This window comes from Thermobia domestica, chromosome 9 (genome assembly GCF_964235325.1).
Source record: "Thermobia domestica chromosome 9, izTheDome1.hap1.1, whole genome shotgun sequence".
NCBI classification, from domain to species: domain Eukaryota; kingdom Metazoa; phylum Arthropoda; class Insecta; order Zygentoma; family Lepismatidae; genus Thermobia; species Thermobia domestica.
The window spans coordinates 59,803,493-59,825,014 of record NC_137462.1 but is presented as its reverse complement, the minus strand read 5'-3'; the positions used below and the strand labels follow the sequence as shown (position 1 = coordinate 59,825,014).

Genomic DNA, 21,522 nt, shown 5'->3' with positions numbered 1-21,522 from the left:
CCTATCTGACAGGATTGAAAAAATGAAATGAAATGAAATCTTTGAGTTTTACGTCCCACGATTATGCCGGTTAGGCTAAAGGAGACGGTGATGATGAGTAATGAATGAAATGGTGGAATGAAGAAAGTAGGAGGAAACGGGAGAACCCCGAGAAAACCCACGCACACGGTGTTTGTCTGACAGGATTGACTTTCGACCACTGTTGTGCTTTGCAGACGTCGTTTGCCCATGAATTGTGTATACACTCGTGACATTGAACAGAGTGCCTTTCGATACCCCCACAATGTTCGCCACTGTTGACATTGAAGCTCCAACCAGACGGGCACCAACTATCATGCCTCTTTGGAAGTCTGTTAGGTCGTCCATTTTACCGCGCACCACTTTCACACCACGACACTCACAGTTGAACGGGTTACTGCTGACTGAAGAGAAGGATCCACATGACACATTGAAAACAAAAAACGATCGGCAACCGCAATCCGTGTTGTATAGTAGAGGGCCAAACTTACATGTCCTGTATGAAGTGTTTTTAGATTTTTTGTTTACCCCTGTATATATATATATATATAGTAGTACAAATGATGAGTAAGGTAAAATCTTTCTCTGCTAAAGAAGTAGTTTTATTAAGAAATGTTTGTCGAGTAACGAAAATTTTCGGAGATCTGGACCCGTGTGCCCCCTCGTGGGTGCGCGCGTCACACCTTCAACTATCCAAAGAGAAAATTTTGTTGCATAACCTTGAACTTGGCCCAGAAAAAGAGAGCGTAATTTTGACCTTGAAATCTCTGAACTTGAAATTACGACACAGATAAACAAACTTTGAGCACGAGATTTAAATTATATCTTACTCTTCCGAGTCACAATGCAAATAACAATGATAATGTTGAAATCCTGTGTTACTATGAGACAACCGGAAAAATAATCTTTCAGTCACGCTTCGCGATAATAAAAATGATAATCATAGTTATGATATTAAGAAAGGATAATGAACTTAATTTTACAAACAAAAGACATTATATATTGCGCTGTCGAACGCAAAGCAAGAAAAAACAAAGCAAAGTGAACGAATTATAAAGTTTAGTGATAAAACAGGCTGTTGTTATCTACCTAATAGCTGCAATGAGAAAGAGTGACTAGTACATATGCATATGCTTTATTGCTCAGTAGATGTAGCAGCATAACTGACTTTTGTACTTTTTCCAAGAGAAAAGTTTAAATTAAATGCTTGAAATAATGCAGGTCTATTAGAAAATGAAAGTAAAATAAATAAATAAATAAGTTATTTCACCGCTGTTATAATCTGAAAGCTGAAGAATTTGAACGAAATTGAAAACGGTGAGATGATGTAAATAAATTGTTACAAGACAGTCAATAGAACACTATATCCTTTTATCATAGGCAACCAACATATCTTTGCTACTGTGGAGGATGCATAGATGCTAGGAAATGTTATATACTGTGTTTTTTTTTAAACAGAATACAGATAGCTGTGAAAATGTTAGCGGATTGAGTCTATTAATGAACTGGACCGAAAGAATCGCTCTAGCTGTCTATTACAAAATAAATAAATAAATAATTCGCTTTAGTTCAAGAGTCATTGTGTGGAGTAATAAGGGAAAGTACATATTAGCAGTACAATCTCTTAAGTCCTACAGCATGCTCCTAACAACTGACAGAAAAATAAATGGAAATAAAAATGAAGAGAAAATGATAGAAGCCTGAGAAAGCCCCGGACAATATATTCTTCGTCACAAACAGGATTGACCAGTGAACATGAAACGAATCAGAAATATGTCATACCGGTATGGACTCTCGGGCGAATAGCTTACAACTTTTCCGGGCTAGGCATCCTGAGTGATAGTTTTCCTGAGTTTTCCTCATTCACACCAGGCAAATGTAGAGATGGTACGTAACATAATAGTTTCAGACCGCTCCCTTCCTTCCCCATTCCTTTCTTCCTCTCCAATTCCACGGACATTTTCGTCGCCAAGTGACGTCATTCTTCATATGTGTGACGGGCTAACATTATCATAGATGCCGAAAGCCCAGAAATCTAATTGCTAATTTCTACCGGGCCATTGTGCCCCTGTCGAAGAATTGATTGATTGATTTGATTTTAGAGTCCAATCAGCAGTGAGGTTATATGAGACTTGGACTTACAGCTTAACATGGAATCGTGAACCACATAAGCTGCCGAGAATCGAACCCGGGCCTTCCATACCAAAGGCATGTGTGTTAACCGTTTAGCCACGGGGAAGCTCTCCGTCGAAAGAGAGAAAAAAATGTGTACTACAAATGTGTTTGTATGTAGTACATAACACAAAATTATGTCTAAATATTTTTATAGATAATATCAAAATACAAAGAAAAGTACTTCGTAATCTATTGCAAATATGGAGGTTTTCTTTAAATTGGTGTTTCCTTTTTTTAATTTCGTGAAAGTCGGAATGTTTTAAATAAAGTTTCTAATTTAATGTCCCATAATGCCCCTTTTACTAAAGGTTATGGATGATTAATGAAAGTGAATTTATAAAGGAATTACTGGAATGGGAATGTGGAGGTGAACGGAAGACTTCTGAGAGAATCTATGAATACACCACAAATAATATGAACTATCCCAAATTCAAGTTTCTAGCTTTAGCAATTTGGCCTAGGCTTTGATCAATTAGTCAATCAGAATTTCTTCTTTTATATAGGGATATAAGTATGGAGATATATATACAAAATTTAAATGTTGATCTTCCCTAACCCTGCTTCCCGTACACATAGTCATATTACTCCTACATAATTAAGTTATAAACAATCTGTAGCTAATTTGTGGTAATAGAAGTTATTTGCAGAAAGACTATTTAGAAAGAAAACTAGCAGATCATGAGTCAATTTTCAACCCTAAAAACTAGTCAGTGCCAGTCTTCCTGTCTTTTTTCCTTAGTATTTTAGATATTTGAAACTCAATATATCCGTGCAATGAAGTGAACGGATTTTGAAGAGTTGAAGGTGCCCCTTTGTGAGAGTTGGAAGTTCGTGTATTAATCCCGTCCAATAGAGTATTGTATAATATGTATATCAGGGACCCAAAGGCCTCCTAGAGGGATGTTACTTCTTGCAGTTACACTCCTGTCCTTCACCGAACACATGACATACTAGATTTTAAAAGTGGACTTTGGTTTACACATTTCGTGACCAACACTAACAGATTAATGCTCATTCATTTCATCATCATCATCATCATAAATATTCTGCCAGTATTAGCAGGTCACTTGCCGCAACTGAGAAGCTTCCATGCTCCATGGTCTTCGCTAACCTCTTCGATTTCAGGTACGATTTCTACATTTTGATATAGTCCATTAATTGTGGTCTCATTCAACCCTCCCTCTCTTTCCTGCCAGCATACTCTCTAGCATGTTCCTCATGATATAGTTTCTTCTTAGCCAATGTCCGAACCAGTTTATCTTCCTCTTCTTAATAATGTCTAAAATTGTTCTTTTCTCCCCCTTCGTTTCTAAGACCCTCTCATTCGTTTTTCCTCTTGATCAAGCCGATTCTCTCCATTCTTCTTCACACCCATATTTCGAAAGCTTCCAGTGGTTTTTCATCATTTTTGCGTAATATTCATGTTTCTGCCCCATAAAGAACAATACTCCATGCGAAGCATTTCATGAGTCTTTTTATCAACTCTTTATTCAAGGTCCCACAAAATAATATTTTCTTCCTCCTAAAGGCTTCTTTCGTCATTCATATCCTTCTTTTATTTCAGTATCGTAAAAAAAACATCATAACATATTACTAGCTAACGAATGCGCAAACGGTTACCACTCATATAACTGCTGTCCAAACACTAATTCCACCTAACAAATACTTTTTAAAAAATAAAACATTACCTTCGTGTGAATGATAGAAGAATGTTCCTGCTTGATTGGCTACGTATTTGTATTGAAAAGTGTTGCCTGTGTGGATAGGACATTGGGTGACCAATGGGACACCATCCATGTAAGGTGAATCTCTCTGGTATAAACCATGCCAATGAATTGTAGTCGCCTCTCCAATTAATCGATTCTCTACGTCAACTACCACCGTGTCACCTTTACACACCTGAAACACATATCTTGTCATTACAGTTCTACAAGTTTTCTTGATAGTATCAATAATACATCAATTAGAAATACTAAACAAATGAGTTTTGTTTCTCAGTATGAAACGACGGTAGACTTTCAAACCAGAGGTGTCATTTGGGGCACCAGAAGAGGGGCAATTACCTTCCAAATTTGACATTTGTATACATTTTAACCCATAAGATAATACTCGTAATATACCAATGAAACACCTGATAATCAACTAACAACTAGCGTTTTGTCCCCACTTCTCTCCAAGTAAAATCTAAAATGATGACGCTGCTTTTTTAAACTACCGAAATTTAATACTGAAACTGGATGTAGTACATGTACAACTTTTGGTTACAACAGAAGGATAAGATCAAAGCTAGAACCTGTTCCTCAAATGCTGAATCCATATCAAAAGTCTGTTTCTCTTATTGTTTTTTTTGGTTTACGGAAATTAATATTAAAACCGGAAGTGGTAGTTGATCTTCATCACTTTCAGTTGTAACACAGGAATGAAATCAGAGATGAAACATATTCTTGCAGTACTAAATGCATGAAAAAAACTGCTTGTCACTATCTATTTTCGGTTTTCACTATGTCGATGAATTTTGAAACCGGAAATGTACGATTTCCACCACTTCCGGATTGAATAGAAAGACAGAAGTCAAGACAAGGCTTATTATTAGGATACTGAGTCCATGTCAGAAAGCCTTCTCTTGCTTTCTCCTACCGTTTCTTGCTCCATGGAGACCAATATTGAAACCGGAAGTAGCATTTCCGATTTTGGTGGAAGGCTACAGGTGGAAACGAAATCTTTTCTTTAGACGCCAAAAAACAATTTCTGAAAACCGTTTCTCGCTATCTATTGCCGTTCATGTTCCATAATGAATAACATAGAAACCGGAAATTGTTTACTTGTGCCATTTCCGTTTGAACAGAAGATTCATGGAGAAGACGGACCCTATTGTTGGAATGCTAAATTGATTTAAGAACACTACCGCATTTCATCTGTGGAAGTCAATTTTAAAACAGTGAATTTCTACCACTCCAGCTTCAGAAGAGAGATGCGGGTAAGAATGCACACACCCTTCTTCAGATGGTTCAATCGATTCCAAACAGCCGCTTGTCGTTATCTATTACTACCGTATTTCTTCTATGGCAATCAACGTTGAAACCGAAAATGGTTAGTTCCTACTTACTTTTGAGTTAAATAGTGTGTTAAGGAATGAGATAGAACCTATTCTTGGGAACGCTGACTTGATTTCAAAAACCACTTCTCGATATTTCTTACACTTTTTTGCTTGATACTTGTTGAGAGGCGAACAGATGAATATATAGCCGCTCTATAAAGCTTCCCTATACTTATGCTCTCAACATAATATTTTCTGAACGTAAAAAATTGATGGTGTGCGATAACGAGGCCATCTATTAGGCATAAGATTAAACTGATACTGAAGCATACTGCCATCAAGTTTTCATTATAGTAGGGTGGGTGCACCATATATGGAATACGTTCCTAATATGAAATACCAGATTATTTTGTCTGCTATGTTCTGCCACTGAGTGGACTGTACGTAAACTTGTACACAGTGACACCCTCAGTCTGCGCATGAGTGGTTTGCTGCCGAACGATAACAAGCCATTTTGTTTTGTTGCAGAATATTTTTCTGAAGAACTTGAGTTTTTCGAATGTATCTTTCCAGACTGCTGAATGTACGCAAAGAGTTATGTATTATTGCTGAGTTTGTGATATTTAGATTACATATATAGTGTACCATAAAGGCATAAAGATTCAGTACACAGAGAATCACACAAGCGTGTGTAGGAAGAGAACTATCCAAAATGGCGATTTTCCTAATATGGAATACTAGCAGAATCCTAATATGGAATACTCCTAATTATAATAACTACTACTCTTAAAGAAACAAATAAATACATTTATTAGCTTAAGGAAAGGAACAAAGGAAGTGTTCGGGCCTCCAACTCCGAGATCACATCGGCCTTTAAAGTTAAGTCTACGAATTGGAAAGGACTCGACCCTGGCCTAAGGAAAAGTATCATCCCGGCATACGCCTAATGATACTGAGGAAAAGCAGGGAAAACTTCACCAAAGGCCGGTGCCAGGATAGGCGGTCTGAGCAGGGATCGTGCCCATCCTCGAATTATCCAAATATCGCATTGTAGACAAATGAGCATGTTTTGTTCTAGTATTCCATTTTAAGAACAGGTAGTGTTCCATATTAGAAGCGGGGTGTGCCTAATATGGGAAATTGAGTTTCTTTCAATTTTGTAATATTGTAAAAAATCATTAATGAGGAACAAAGTTTCATACTTGTATTTTGTTTTGCAAAGGTACCACAAGTAGTATGATGTATAATATTTTTATTCTGGAGTACGCATTTCTGAGAAATAAAGAAGAAACAAAAAGTATTCCATATTCGGTGCCTTTACCCTACTAACAAGATGTCAGTATGATTAATAAAATATAGTTCAAAATTATGATTTATTATTTATTTATTTAATTATTTATTATTTCACTAAAGGTATCCCAAAAAGAACGCAACGTTTGAAATACCCGCCATTTCCGCTCTAGTAAGCTGGCAGCACTGAACGTTACGTTAGACGATTTTCATCTACTGCTTTTGTGGTTAGTATAGTAATCACTGTTGCCACACTTGGTACAATTGTACCAAATTCAGCCCTTTTTGTCATTCGTCGGCCCGTTGGTACCACGCTGGCATTTTCAACCCCTTTTATGAAAAAGTTGGTACAATTCTACCCAATTCAGCATCATTTAACGAAATACATGACACATTTTCTAAAGTGTCAGTAAGACTTTCCCTACATCTCTTTCTTTTGACGTCTTTCATGGAAGGTTCTAGGACCCTGGAACGGTTTTACATTTTTTACAAATGTTAGTTAACTTACTTTATATTCTTCTTACAGTCTATTATCCTTCTTTGGTCTTGAAATAAGCGAGAATAAGGTGCAATAATTTATATTTTAATATTTTATTATAACGTACTGTTTACATATGAACTCGGAGATGATTGATTTGTTCCTAGTTTTATATTTTTTCATATATGGCCATAATACTTTTTTAGTTTATTGATCACTTTGCAATAGAGGAGCGTTTGGTTTCGTTACAACACGTACCGAAGATGATAACTGTTTTCCCTTTTAATTTGCGACCTCTGTTATACTTCCTACGTGCGAGAAAAGTTTCATCTACTTCCAAGGTTGTTCGGGTTCTTATTTGGATGTTTTTAAAAAAGTAATTTTTAAAAAGAACATTTTCTTGATTTGCTTCCTTGGAATAGGGGGGTGGGAGTGTTCTAGAACATCACCTCTTTTAGTTTCGTGTTATAGGGTCATGTATTACACTCGTATAATGAATTCAGCCCTTTTTGTTTCAATTTGGTACTATTTTTCAGCCCACTCCAGAGATAGGACTGTGGCAACACTGGTTAGTATAGTAATCATGGAGAGCCCGATAATGTAACAGTCAAATGTTTTCTGTACGCGACGGAACAGCGTGTTGTGATAGTGAAAACTTACTCTTATTATAAATGTGGTGAGCACTCCATTCCTACCCGTGTAGAAAAGTGATGATGATAATACAAGATGTGATTGAAAAGTACCGGAACTTTTCCCGCCGCGCAGCTCCCTGGCGTTCGAAAAATGTGAAGGGTGGGGAAAATGTGCGCGGGACCTTCCTCTTTCAAGCGGAACTTGGCCCAGTGCGCTGCGAGCAGCAGTTGAGAAAGCATCGCTGTCCGCGCGAACGTCGTTTTGGTCGTCGGTCACAATTTTTTGAGCGCCGAAAATGGAGTCAAAGATTGACCAACGCTCGTAGCACCATGTTTCATCTCGGGGTCGTACTCGTAGCACCATGTTTCATCTCGGGGTCGTACTCGTAGCACCATGTTTCATCACCACTGATCACACTGTCTAACAACTCTTCGTCGGCTTCCACACAATCCAGCACTTCACGACTCATTTTCACTCGCAGTTCTTTTTGCTCCTCGGTCAACACCTTGGGGACCAGTTTGGCGCACACCTTCCGCATGTTCAATTCTTCAGTCACAATTTTTTGCACTGCATAGTATGTCAAATTAAGTTCTTCGCTGATCTCCCGGAGGGTTGTCCGACGGTCCAGGTTCAGGTATTCGCGAACTCGGTCGACGTTTTCATCGGTTTTCGACGTCGACGGCCTCCCAGAGCGTGATTCGTCATCGGCGTCCTCCCGGCCTTCCCTGAAGGCCTTGTGCCACTCAAAGATCCGAGTACGGGACATCACATCTTCCCCAAAGGCTTCCTTGAGCAGGTCCTGAGTCTCGGTGAACGTCTTTTTTAGTTTGATACAAAACTTGATGGCGTAGCGTTGGTCAATCTTTGACTCCATTTTCGGCGCTCAAAAAACGTGACCGACGACCAAAACGACGTTCGCGCGGACAGCGATGCTTTCTCAACCGCTGCTTGCAGTGCACTGGGCCAAGTTCCGCTTGAAAGAGGAAGGTCCCGCGCACATTTTCCCCCACCCCTCACATTTTTCGAACGCCAGGAAGCCGCGCGGCGGGAAAAGTTCCGGTACTTTTCAATCACACCTTGTACACTATCCAGAGCTCAATGGTTAGTAACCATAGAGACAACAAATGAAAATCGAATGACGTTCATGCTGCCAACTTACTAGAACACAAGTGGCAGACATTTCAAAAGTTGCATTCTTTATGCGACCCCCTTTATAATATGATCCAAAGATTAGACAATATTATATTAATTGATACATTGTAACGAGCTGAACAAAATTTAAAACTTGAGGTAAAAAAAATCTCATGAGTAGTTTTTTCGAGAAGATTGGTGGCGTTAAAGAGTATGTCCTTTGTTGCCAATAATAACTCAAAGTTTCTATTCTCTGCAACAGATTTATTTAGATATTGTATATGTAAAAAAAAATGTTAAGTAGCAGAATGTATATATATTCTGTTTCTCTTCTAACAACTACACAAATACCTGCTACTTGTAAACCCCCTTGACTACCTTCAGCCCACGTAAAACGTTGTTCTCTGTTAATATGTATTTATGAATATAAAATGAAGTCAAGATATCCCATCTAAAATGTTTATTTGTTTATTTGTTTAATCCTCGCCCACCCACCCTTCCTTCAACAATGTTTATTTGTTTATTTCCCAGTTTTATTTTTAACTTTTTTGTTTACTTTTTTTTTTTTTTTTTTTACTTAGGTCTAGCTCCATGTCAAGGTTCTAGAAGTAGGTTAGGTTCTAGGTCTTAAAAACTAGTTTGGATTTGATTCAAATATTCAGTTTCTGAACCACCTATAATTTGTACAGGAAATACGAGACACTCATACATAAATGATATACTTTTCTACATTTTAGACCAGCTATGTCTAACGTGGTAATCATGGCATGACTTCCTGTACTTTACGAAATCAAATACAACTGTTCTGACATTACTTACACTGTTTCAAGACAAGTGTACTTTTGAATATATAAGTTAAATATTTTTCCAGTCCTTCTTTAAGGACAAGTAATTTTACAGATTTGTCTATATTCCTTCAAGCAGATAGGTAAGCAACAATGTTTCTGTGTGGTAAAGCAAAATTCATATCGAAACGTACATTCTTTGTGAATCAAACGCTGTTACCTATACTGGATTCTAATTTAAATTCTCTCTCACGCGTAAAACATAGCGGCTAGACTTTTCTTTCACGATAATGATTGTAACGTCAGAAGTTGAAGCACGTTCAATAACATTATTATTATTATTATTATTATTATTATTATTATTATTATTATTATTATTATTATTATTATTATTATTATTATTATTATTTGTAGTAATCGAGTTGTTAATCTTCTTGTGGTCATGATGATGAAACAATCAGATGGGGTACACACATTTGTATATATTAATCTGCTGTATCCAAGGGCGCCGATTCTGAGGGGCCGCGAGCCGGACCCCCGTAATTCTCGTGTAGAACCCTAAGTGTTTTTATGAATATGTATTTATTGATATAGGTATTGTTATGTGTACTTTTTATGAATATACAATATTTGGCATAATTTGAATCCAATTTGTCTTAAAATCCTTATTTATACATTCTTAAACCCTTGTCTATAACCTAACACACATGTAAATGCCTCCCAAAGTTACAGAAAAATCGGCGCTCTTGGGTGTACCCAACCACTAAAGAACGTTAAACAGTTCAGCTTATCACTATCCCAAATTTCGCGTCTATCTTCCTGCAAAAATGCTGGACTTAATAAAACTTCACGTCTATCTTCTTGCAAAAATACTAAACTTATTAATATGTTTGCAAATTGTTTCGATGGTTTTTGCTTCTATCCTTGCTTGATTACTTTCATTGGAAGCACAAACAATGATCTGCTGAGTTACCATTTCACGAATAACTTATCAATTCAAATTCTTCGCAAGTAAGTAGCTACGAAGAATACCAGGCTTAGTTAACCAATTTACAAAGCATCACTTTAATATATATATATATATATATATATATATATATATATATATATATATATATATATGTCCGAGCATTTCTAGCTTTTTTGCACTTGTTTATGAAAATTACATCTCTTTTTTACTTATATTGGTCGTAAATTATATCTGTTTCTGTATAAGATTTTAGGTTAAAATAGTTCTCACAATTACACTGAGAAAACAAATTGTATAAGGCGTACGTAAAATCGTATGTTACATTTGCAAATCCTGTAATTTTTGGACTTAACGTACAGCAAATGTATAATTTACAACACATATTTTATAATACTTTCTGTATAGAAAATAAGTGTTCCATCTGTACATACTTTCTGTATGAAACAATATAGGCTGTCAGGATCTCACATACAAGTGGACTTATATAACATATACTGATGAAGGTAACATACGGTGTACGTATATGTATGCAATATAAGGAAGACTGTTTCATATCAGAGATTCTGCAACGGCATGATATAACATCTAAGGGCAGTGCGTGTGTAGCATATGGATAACGTATGCTCCGCACTGATTTCTGCAGTAAGAAGAGGATTCCATATATTTATACAATATACTGCTGTCCGGAGGACGGATTTTTCTCAGTGTATTAACAATATATTTCATTCAAGTAATACCTGTATTCCAGTTCCTGGCATTTGTCTATTTACGGCTTTCACTGACATCTCGTATCCGTCTGCAGATATGCATTGTGGGCGTAAACAGTCCGCTGCATTTCGAGTACAATTACCGCATGCACTGAAATGAAAGGGCAAAAAATTAAGTTATATATGGTATCTTAATTACATCGGTTCAAATTATGGGTCATCCAATCACAGGAAAATTACTTTAATTTGATTAAAATGTGTATCTTAAGGGGAAATGGGGGGTCAGCTTTTATGAGAATGTAATATCCCACAAGACGTTGAATAGGAATTGAAACTGGAGCATTCTGCACAATAAAGTCGCAATAACAATAATAATAATAATAATAATAATAATAATACATTTGACTAGGAATGGCGAATGAATGCACAATTCGCTGCTGGTTCTTTTTTTCGGTGGCAGATCAAGATGGTTGCTGGAGAGATAAGTACCTGAGCGACAATCTCTTTTCATTTTTACTTTTAATCACTTTTAACATTAGACAAAATACTAGTTTGGTACAATCCTTACGATATATAAAGTAACATATGTCCAGCGCCACTACCCTCTACTCTTTTTACAATTATTACTTTTGGCAATTTCATTTTGACCTGGCTAATCGTCCACGTAGGCAAGCCATCTTGATACTGTTACTTTTCAATCAATTATAACTTGAAAACAATTATTAGTGAAGAATTGAACTGGGCATTATGGCTGCGATTACAATAATATAATCACCCACAACCGTTGATAAGATAAGACCAAAATCATGTCCAGATGAACTCCTCAGGAAACCGTGAAGACAGATCCTTGGAAAGGTGTTCAGACCATAACAAGCAGCTTAGGCATACGCCATACCACTACTGTTCGGCGACTGTGGGCAATGGGTAAAGTGAAAGAGTTAGGATCATGAGTGTTCCATGAGTTAACACTGACCAACAATAATCGAAAATCTCAAAGTGTAAAGTTCTCTGGATTCAGGAATAAGGAAAATTTCCTGCATGGGATCGGACTTTTCGTTAAAAAAAATGAATCTTCTACGACAATTATAAACGGTGAGGACAGACGTTGAATCTTGATAAATGGTTTCCCTTATCCCTCGAAGCTGTTTTGCTGGTGTTGTAGTCTATGGTGGCGTTGATGCTCATGTCTTTCTCCGTCGAGCCAAAACCGCCACTGTTGATCGTTACAGTGTTGAACTTAATGAAATGCACCATAACTTCGCCCTCGAGCATTCAGAAATGTCCAAAATACATGGTCTCTTCATTTTGTGCGCCGACAGTCCAAGCGCAAATATCCCTTAGAGGATTTTGTAGTCATTCCATGAGTTGTATTACAAACTCCTTCCTCATTCATCGTATTCTTCTGACGTTTCTTCACCGACTACCGTCTTTTCCAGCATCTCTACAATTTCTTGGGAGAAAAGACATTCGTTGAACAAAGGGTGGTACAACATGTGGTTGAGGACCTCTTTTCACATCGCAAATTCCAGATTTGTTTCGCCACGGAATCCAATTGTTCGCTGAATGTTGGCAAAAGTTGCGATTGCTAACGGCGACTATTTCAATTAACAAAGTATTGTACTGTTCTTTTATTTTCTAGTTTTTGGGAATGACATACTTGATCTGGACATTTCATTTGTACCAACTTAATATTAAGCTAACATCAGCGGATAATTTCCTCGAATGGACGTTTCCATGAATTACAGTCTTCAGAATTAAAGCAACATTTGGTCGGAAGTACAGGGTGGGTATAAAATTGGTACTGCTTATGACTATATATGAGAACGGTATGAATTTTATCCCCACATCTACTTCCGGTCGAATTTTGTTTCAATTTTCCTCAGCCTTTTCTTCTGGAAACAGGAGTTATCTGTTTAAATAAAAGGTGGCGCGGAGCCAACTGACACATTTCAAACTTGAATATTGTGCAGGCGCGTTAGCTTGAAGTGGGTTATGGGTGGAAGATTGGAACAGAATAGAATGTCATTTTATATGAATGCGATAACAGTTACCATGGGCATCGCTGGAGTGTTGAACAATGTGTTTTATGTGTTCGTACTTATTACGAAACGAAGTCAGTCTAATGACTTGCAGGGACTGTTCAGACATTTAATTGTTACCTGACATTACGCTAAAGGTTTATTGTAACTGTTGCAGTGCTCTTATGAAATGGCATCCTATCCACTTTTCATCCCTCAGCCGCAAACCACTCCAAGCTATCGTACCTGTGCAATATTCAACTTTGAAATGTGTCAGTCGGATCCGTACCACCCTGTGTAATCCGTCAATTGTATAGGCTATCATCGTAATTTGTACTAATCCTTTGTAATAGAATTTCTTCTCAACTTATTCTAACCGGTACTTTTTCTCTCTTTTACTATTACTAATAATACTTAGTTTTTTCGGTCTATCCGATATAAATTTCTGCATTCTTCTTTACATCTATACTTCAACGACCTCTTAGTCACTTTGCCTAATATAAATTATTTTGTTCTGCACAGTTTAGTGCCTCATGCGAGACGATTGATGAATGTTTTTTTTTTCTTCTTCTTCTTCTTAATTCGTGGTTCAGCCACACACAAAATAAGCTTTTCTACTGACTTTAGTTAGTTGTTGTTGAGTGCCCTCTTCAGCATTGAGGCTATACTAAGATGTGACCGGCCTACAGTACAGTTTAAGGTGGAATCCTAACCACTGTAATGCATTCAAATTGCAAGATCCTCCCAGCGGAAATCGAGTTCGGGACCTTGTGCATCGTGCGCTAGTCACTAGACCAGTTGGGAGGGTTTCACTCTTAGTAAGAGTTTCAGAATTTAAAAAGAAATATATATATTAACTTTAGTAGGTGGGAATATAGGATAGAAATAGAATTAAACGGAGTTGTTCATAAATGCATCCTTACTTATTATATTCTAACCTTCCTCTGGTAAAATACCAACCAAACTCTGGTATTTTAAGTTATATTTCAACCTTCGAAACGTTAAAATCTGGCCAAAATGACAGGACACGCAGATTTTAAAAATAATATATTACATATAAAAAGAGTTGACATATTCATTCGTTATTTTGCAAATTTAACTACTATCAAAATTGTGTCAACGTTAGCTAGGTTTTTGTATTTCCGGGAAATTTGTAAATTTTAATAAATAACCCAAGTAATCGAGCATAAGTTACAGCTATATGTTAGTAGTAGTCGGGGGAGGCGGGGGGCAAGTTCACGCATCTAGTTACGAGATCTTAAGAAGATTGGCCTTAAAATCTGTTTTGGATATGCGAATGTGAGCATTATGCATGCTAACGCCACTAAAAGCTTTGCTGCATCACTGATGAAACATATTATCAGTTTATAATAGGATTTCACATTCTGAAATGCCTAAATGCAGTGACACTTTCATCTAACTAACTTGTTATCTAAACATTAACTTTCGACACAAAAATGATAAGTTTATCTTTCACGTTTGGTTTTGAAATATTATGAAAACTATATTGAAATGCATTAAAGATAATTAAGAAGAGTACTTACACAACATCATGTTGACTTCGACTATTCAAATTTTTTCAGTAGGTCTGATCTTTCTTTTGACAATTTGACAATTTTTTCTTTAAATACAAATAGACAAACATATTTTTACATATGAAATCATGTGAAATGTCCGAAGTTGAACTACCAATACACTTGGGCTTCGGAAATGCATACAAATTAAGAAATTTATGAAAATGTAAGCGGACTAAAATTTGTACTCTCAATATGCGGACATGTCTGCATAAATGCTGAGATCGTATGATTATTCTAGTTCAAAATTATCCTTCTACCAGTGTTAGTAGGTTCCTTAAGAAAATTTCCCTCGACTGACAAAAAATTTTCCCTTTTCGTATCAAATTTTCCCTAGTTTCTTAAGTGTCCAATTCTAACGATAGAAATTATGTGATAAGATTAATTCAAGTATCATTAAAGAAAGTGCCACATTTGTTATTTACTGGCTTTTTGTTTCTTTTCATCTTATTTCCTTTATTTATTTATTTATTTATTTATTTATTTTACAAAACACACATATACACACACACAAATACATCCTGCCAGCAATGGATGCAAATTACGGTACTTTGAACAGTCACCCACACACTCCACACATACACAAACTATTGCTATTTTATTGGTTTATTTCAGAAAAACAAAAAAATTAAGCATTTATATTGGTCACTGAGTTACCGCGAGAATTTACCTGGATTTTTCACTATTTTTCGAAAAATTTCCTTTTTCCCTTTTTGCTAAATTTACCTATGAAATTTCCATAGATTAGGGAAATTTCCCTCAAACTACGAATGCTGAATGAACCTTCTACTTACTCATTCATTGTCATGTAGTTTTCTATAACAAACTTGTAGCGACATGTTTTCGGAGGTGTAAGGAAAGTACAGGTTCTTGAACACTCATGCTTTCCATGCGACAGAATAGTAGGATACTCTGTAGATCCATTGTCTTCATTAGGAACGACTGTACCTGGCTCAATGGACTGTGAACCTGAAAAAAATAAAAACATATGATTATATACTACTGCACAGTAAAATAAATAGAAAATGGCTGTGTTTCTTCAACACAATGGCTTCATATTACCCTAGCTGTCTTAAATTTTAACTAGTGATGGCCAAAATTTTCCGAAATTCGGATTCCGAAAAAATTATTTTCCGGTATCGGAAATTTCACTTTCCGAATTTCGGGAAAATTCCGGAACTCGGAAGAATTCCGTAATTCAAAAAAATTCCGATGTTAGAAAAATTCTTAATTTTTTCCGAATTCCAAAAAGGTTTCCGAAATTGGATTTTTTTAATTCCAGATTTTTCTGAATTCCGAATTTCTTTCCTATTTTACTTTTCGGATGTCGGAAAGTACAAATTCCGGAATTGGCCATCCCTAATTTAACACATGCTTGCTGCTACTTCAACTCTATCGGATTTGGGGGTAACTTGTTAAGTTAACCTTCCTTTTGAAATTCATCCATTTATCTATGATACAGAATGTATATTTTAATTAAGTTCTTTTCATCGTCATATCAAATAATTGTAACTTAAGAGCAACATTGTGGTTTATTTGTTATAATAAACTTATATCGTCAAATGTAATCTAATTTTTAAAATTACGTTCTCTCCTCCCCCCCCCCCCCACACTTGAAGCTGCGTTTAAGAATCACAAAAAAGCAAAATGCGTCAATTAATTTTGTCGATACCAATATATATATATATATATATAAGAATTGCCGAAGTGTCATCGCTAAACTGCTAAGTATAGAAAAAAAGGCTTTGTTCTTTGGATGTAATTTTTCTCTGATTATTTAAGTTTTTAGAATAGTTAGGCCCTATATATTTGTCATTTATTCATTTAAAGTGACCACTTCTTCACAATATGAAAAAATCCGTATAACTGAATGCGTTGAAGGCAAATTGTAGAGGGAAGTAAAAAGTAGGCCCTATGTATTCTAATGTTTAGAACAAATGAAGTATCTTTAATTTCACGTCCCAGGAATATGAACTTTAAGCTAAATAAGATGGATGGTTGATGGGATTGAACAATGATGAAAGAATTACAATGCGGGAGGAAACAGAAGAACTCACAAATATTAAGTAGTTCACATGACTTCGTACCAACCCAGTGGCAATGCAACAGGGGTAAGGGGGTGACATCGTCTGCTCGACCCAGGCATGATATATTGTAATGTAGGTCAAGTAATATAACATTATTATTTTCGAAATAAAAAATAACTTTCTCTTATCCCCCCCCCCCTAAAAAAGAGAGTCTCTGCCTCCGCTTACTCCGTAGAAGAATTAAAGCTGGCGTCATCACTAAATTAAACTAGTGATCCCCAGCACCAAAAATAATTGTCTACTACCAAAGCATCGCAGTTCCTCACTAATGTTTTCGATTTAACTTTTACTGTCAAATGATATCTATATATATAAAAGAGAACGCACAAATCCTTTGTTACCTCATCACGCTAATACGGCTGAACCAATTTCTTTTATTTTTGGGGGGTTATTAGGATTTGGACCCTAGATGGTTTTTATCATATCACTTTAATTTTTAATTACCAGTGTCTTGAGATAATTGACCATTCAAGTGTCCATAACGTACAAATCCTTTGTTAGCTCATCATAGCTAAATCTAACCGTATTTATATGCAACCCACATGACCGTGTCACTCGGCGGGTTAACATAAATGACAGGCGATATAATGTTAACATTCTTCTATGGTTTTTATCATATCACTTGAAAGCGAAAAAGTAAAAATTATCTAAGTAACAAAGTTTATTGCGTTCCAGGGTGACCGCAGCGAAGCGGGGTGAACGCTGCTAGTACCATATAAAAAGGTTTTAATTTAAAAAGAACATAACATTTGTGTTCTATGACCCACTTATTTGAACGACAAATTTAGGTTTTGTAACGTGTACGTGGAAGAAACATTTTCAGGAAGCCTAAATCTGCAATTAAAAAGAAAGACTCATTAGCTCCAGGACGTGCCGAAAGGCAGAATACTTAATACTATTAATAATAATCTGTACCTAGGTGCATCTATGATTCGCTGCCTAATGAACACTCCCACACCAAGAGACGTATTTGTTTTCGGCGAGTAAAGATCAAGGTTAGAGCCAGGCCCGCAACCACAGGAGGGCTAGAGGGGGCCAGACTCCCTAAACTTTTCGTGGCCCCTCCAGACCTCAATACAAAATGCAATTATTAATACAAAAAAACATAATTTAGATATTTGTAAGAGAATTTTTAATGACTTAGCCCCCCTAACATATTCATTGCCCCCCCCCCCAAAAAAAAACTCTGTGGCTGGTTTCGGGCCTGGTTAGAGCAAACTTAGGATAAAGAAATGGAATTGCCTAAACGTGGCTCGCGGTGTCAATATTACTATTCTTTATATTCATACCAGAAGACAAAGTTGAGATTAGACTGTAGAATACCATTATAATGCCATTCTGAATCGTCTGCAACCCAAAAAATTCTATATACACTGTGGATCGCATATTTTTATCTTTCGAACTAAATCTGTTTTAGAAGAGTACTTATTTATTGGGAACTTTCTTCTTACTTCAGAGCGGAAGCACAATGGCTCAGTGATACAGCTCCTAACCCAGGCGGTGGAGGTTCCTGGTTCAATCCCCGAACAAGTATAACATCGTTTCCGTAGGTTTTCTCAGGGCACTCCCGTTTCCTCACACTTTCACATTATGCCAATTTTTCCTGTCAACCATTCATTTACCTAAATCATCGTCTCACTTAGCCTAAAGAGCATAAACGTGGGACGTTATACTCAGTGGCGGCAGGGAGACTAGAAGGTAAAAGCTGTTGAAAGATTTTTCAATAAATTTTTAGAACTGTGGTTTCTAAATACCTTGTAATTCGACGTACAAGTGCGAAAATTCATTTTTAACTCATTCATATTAAAATAAGATTTCAGTTTCCCTCATTTAGTAGTGTCTCAGCGGAAACTACAGAGTGATTTAAAAAAAAAAAAAAACGGATTTCATTTGAATCTAGAATTTCTAACTCAAGTCCGATTTTCATGCGGTTTGTGGCAAATACCAAAGAAGGATGGGAGATTTATGGTACTATGTTGACTATTTCAAATTCATGCGAGCTAATATCGACCACACCTAAAGAAAAACAGCAAATATTCGCCAGTGTACCTTAAAATTGGAATGAGGTTCGGATTTTTGAAGCAAAATTGCAGAATATAAATTAAGTGTTAGTGAGAATACACATTAAGTTTTAGTGGTAACACCCATAAATCATATGTTGAATAGCTATAGCCGTTTCTTGCGACAAATGACGAAGAGATTTCTTGGGCGACCTAAGGAGTCGATAACTGACATCTTCCACAACATCCGCCTGTGGGAGCCGATGCTTCCCTGTCTCACTCAGAAGCGATTTCTTCCAATATATTCACTAGCGACCATATTATGTTTCTGTCTGGGGTAGAACGTGAGGCAATTTTTTCTAAATACCCTTTGCGTAGCAACAACAGATTCCGTTCTCCAAACACTTTTAACGATAAACTCAGTTGCTCCAAAGAGTACACTATTCTCACTTTGTCCTGATCATACTCACACAGTAGCATAGAACTATACAGCGCAATTCCCATTACAACGGCCCAGTTTCCTGTTTCTTATTGACTATGGCGAGGTTACCATCTAACGAAGAAAACTCAAATCTCCACACCACACTACATCTCATTCCAATTGTAAGGTACACTGGCGAATATTTGCTGTTTTTCTTGAGGCGTGGCCGATATTACCCCAGATGAATTTAAAGCAGTAAACATAGTACCATAAATCTCCCATTCTTCCTTGATCATTTGCCATAAACAGCATGACAAACGGACTTAAATTAGAAATTCTGGATGCAAATGAAATCCGTGAGTTTTAAAGAAATCACCCTGTATATTGCTCTCTTTAAAATCCTCCAAATTTATTTATCCTCAAAATTTTGAATTATTTTGTGTTAATTTTTATGAATCTCTGACAGTAAGTATCTTGTCTCAAATCTCACGATCACATGTATCCCAATTTCTTGTGAGCATTTTTGCTTTTCCCAATTGGGAGGTTCCGAGTTCAAGTCTTGCCGACAATCATCCTTAGATTGCTTCAGAGTACTCTCTAGTGTCATCAGATAAATATGACAATTATATTTAAATATAGGCTCTGGCCATCAGTGGTTGATCTAGAAGGTAAAAACTGGGGGAACAGCCAGAAAACAAAATATGATAGGTATATCATGAGTTTACTAGAAACTTTCAAAAATAATAAATAATAGCATCAATGTTTTTATCACTCGAAAACTGGAGGGCCTAGGCCTCCCCGATCCCGGGGTAGATCTTCCACTGCTGGCCGTTTTCCTTACAAACTTCCTTCCCATTTGTAGGCTAGTTTTAGGCGGAAGTATTTATCGTACCATTTCTAGTAACAGATGTGCTGCCAAAAAATCTCGTATAATATTCTATGGCATCGAAAGTATATGGTGCTTTTACACGGTAGCATTTTGATAAGCATCTTGTCGTGACGTACCAAACAAATCACTGGAGAAAAGCGCAATTATAGCTTCGAAACTAAAGCGTGAAGTCGCTATAGCTATAATGGTTGTAACAACAGTTCTTGCTGGTTATATTAAAAAACAAAAACCACAAAGAAGTAAGTGGGCTAAGACCATCCCTACTCCAACTCATTTTTCTTTACTACAATTCAATTTTCCACACAAAACAAAGAGCATGGTTGGCACAAAATCCTTCGCTTTTTTTTAATGCTCCACGGAGCTGCAATCGGACTAGAAATGCTGGGGAAGATGCTAGGAAATAGAGCAGTTTGTATCGACAAGAAATACCATAGGATATGCCATAGTATGTGAAATGCTATAGCATTTGCTACTTTACACGATAGGTTATCGATGATACGATATTTGCTTCGAGAAATACTACGATAAATGCTTCCGTCTAAAACTAGCATTATTTTTTTTAAATTTGAAAATATGGCAGTTTCCCACCTACATTTGGACTTCTGTTAATAAATAAATTGTTATGATATAAAGCATAAAAATTCTACTTTATCATATTATAAAATAAAAATAATTCTTACCTTTGATTTCAAATTGAAAACAAATACTCGTGAGAACCATCAACCGAAAAATCATGTTGACTATTTTCCGATAAAATAGTAAAAAAATTTCAGTAAGTCAATTGTGGGTTTACTTAAATAATTACAACAGCCAGAATGTACAATGTGAATTTCACATTCTAACGGTTGGTTTATATATATGTATAACTAGCGTGAGTAATTTTCCTCGTAGCAATTGAAAATTTCTTGTGCATTATAGTGATTTTGTTTGCATACTACTTGAAGTGTAATTATTTCTTAATAATATTTACACATTGTTTGTTTTGTTTGATATATGACGCTATAAACAATCGCTTGATTTCTTAACTGCCACTCTGACCCCACATTATTTTCTTTGAATTAACGTTGTGAAAGAAAAGAAGGTAATGTGTTTGTGAAAGAAGAAAAAGAACTGTCTCACCTATCTTATTTATGATGTAGTACTTCAAGGTGCAACTTAATGATTAAACTGAAATTTTCCTTATTCCAAGATAGGATTAGATTCTAGCTAGCGTAACAATTAGAATGTTGCACGTACAGCAGTGTAGTTCAAGTGATGGCCCACGAGACAGATTTATCATACGAGGATGGATCGGAAAGTTCGTGGCCTG

The 21,522-nt window shown here is 36.3% G+C and overlaps 1 protein-coding gene across 1 annotated transcript in view; it reads right to left on the bottom strand.

Annotated features, from left to right (window-relative positions):
• LOC145694682 (multicopper oxidase 3-like) overlaps positions 1-21,034 on the bottom strand; it is a 56,733-nt gene extending 35,699 nt beyond the window's left edge. The window contains exons 1-4 of the mRNA XM_081771188.1: positions 20,894-21,034; positions 15,611-15,785; positions 11,255-11,375; positions 3,882-4,092 (exon numbers count right to left, since the gene is read on the bottom strand). Of these exons, the coding sequence (XP_081627314.1) occupies positions 3,882-4,092; positions 11,255-11,375; positions 15,611-15,785; positions 20,894-20,948 (562 nt within the window). The 5' untranslated portion in view covers positions 20,949-21,034. The remainder of the gene's footprint in view (positions 1-3,881; positions 4,093-11,254; positions 11,376-15,610; positions 15,786-20,893) is intronic.
• Between the last annotated feature and the right edge of the window lie 488 nt (positions 21,035-21,522).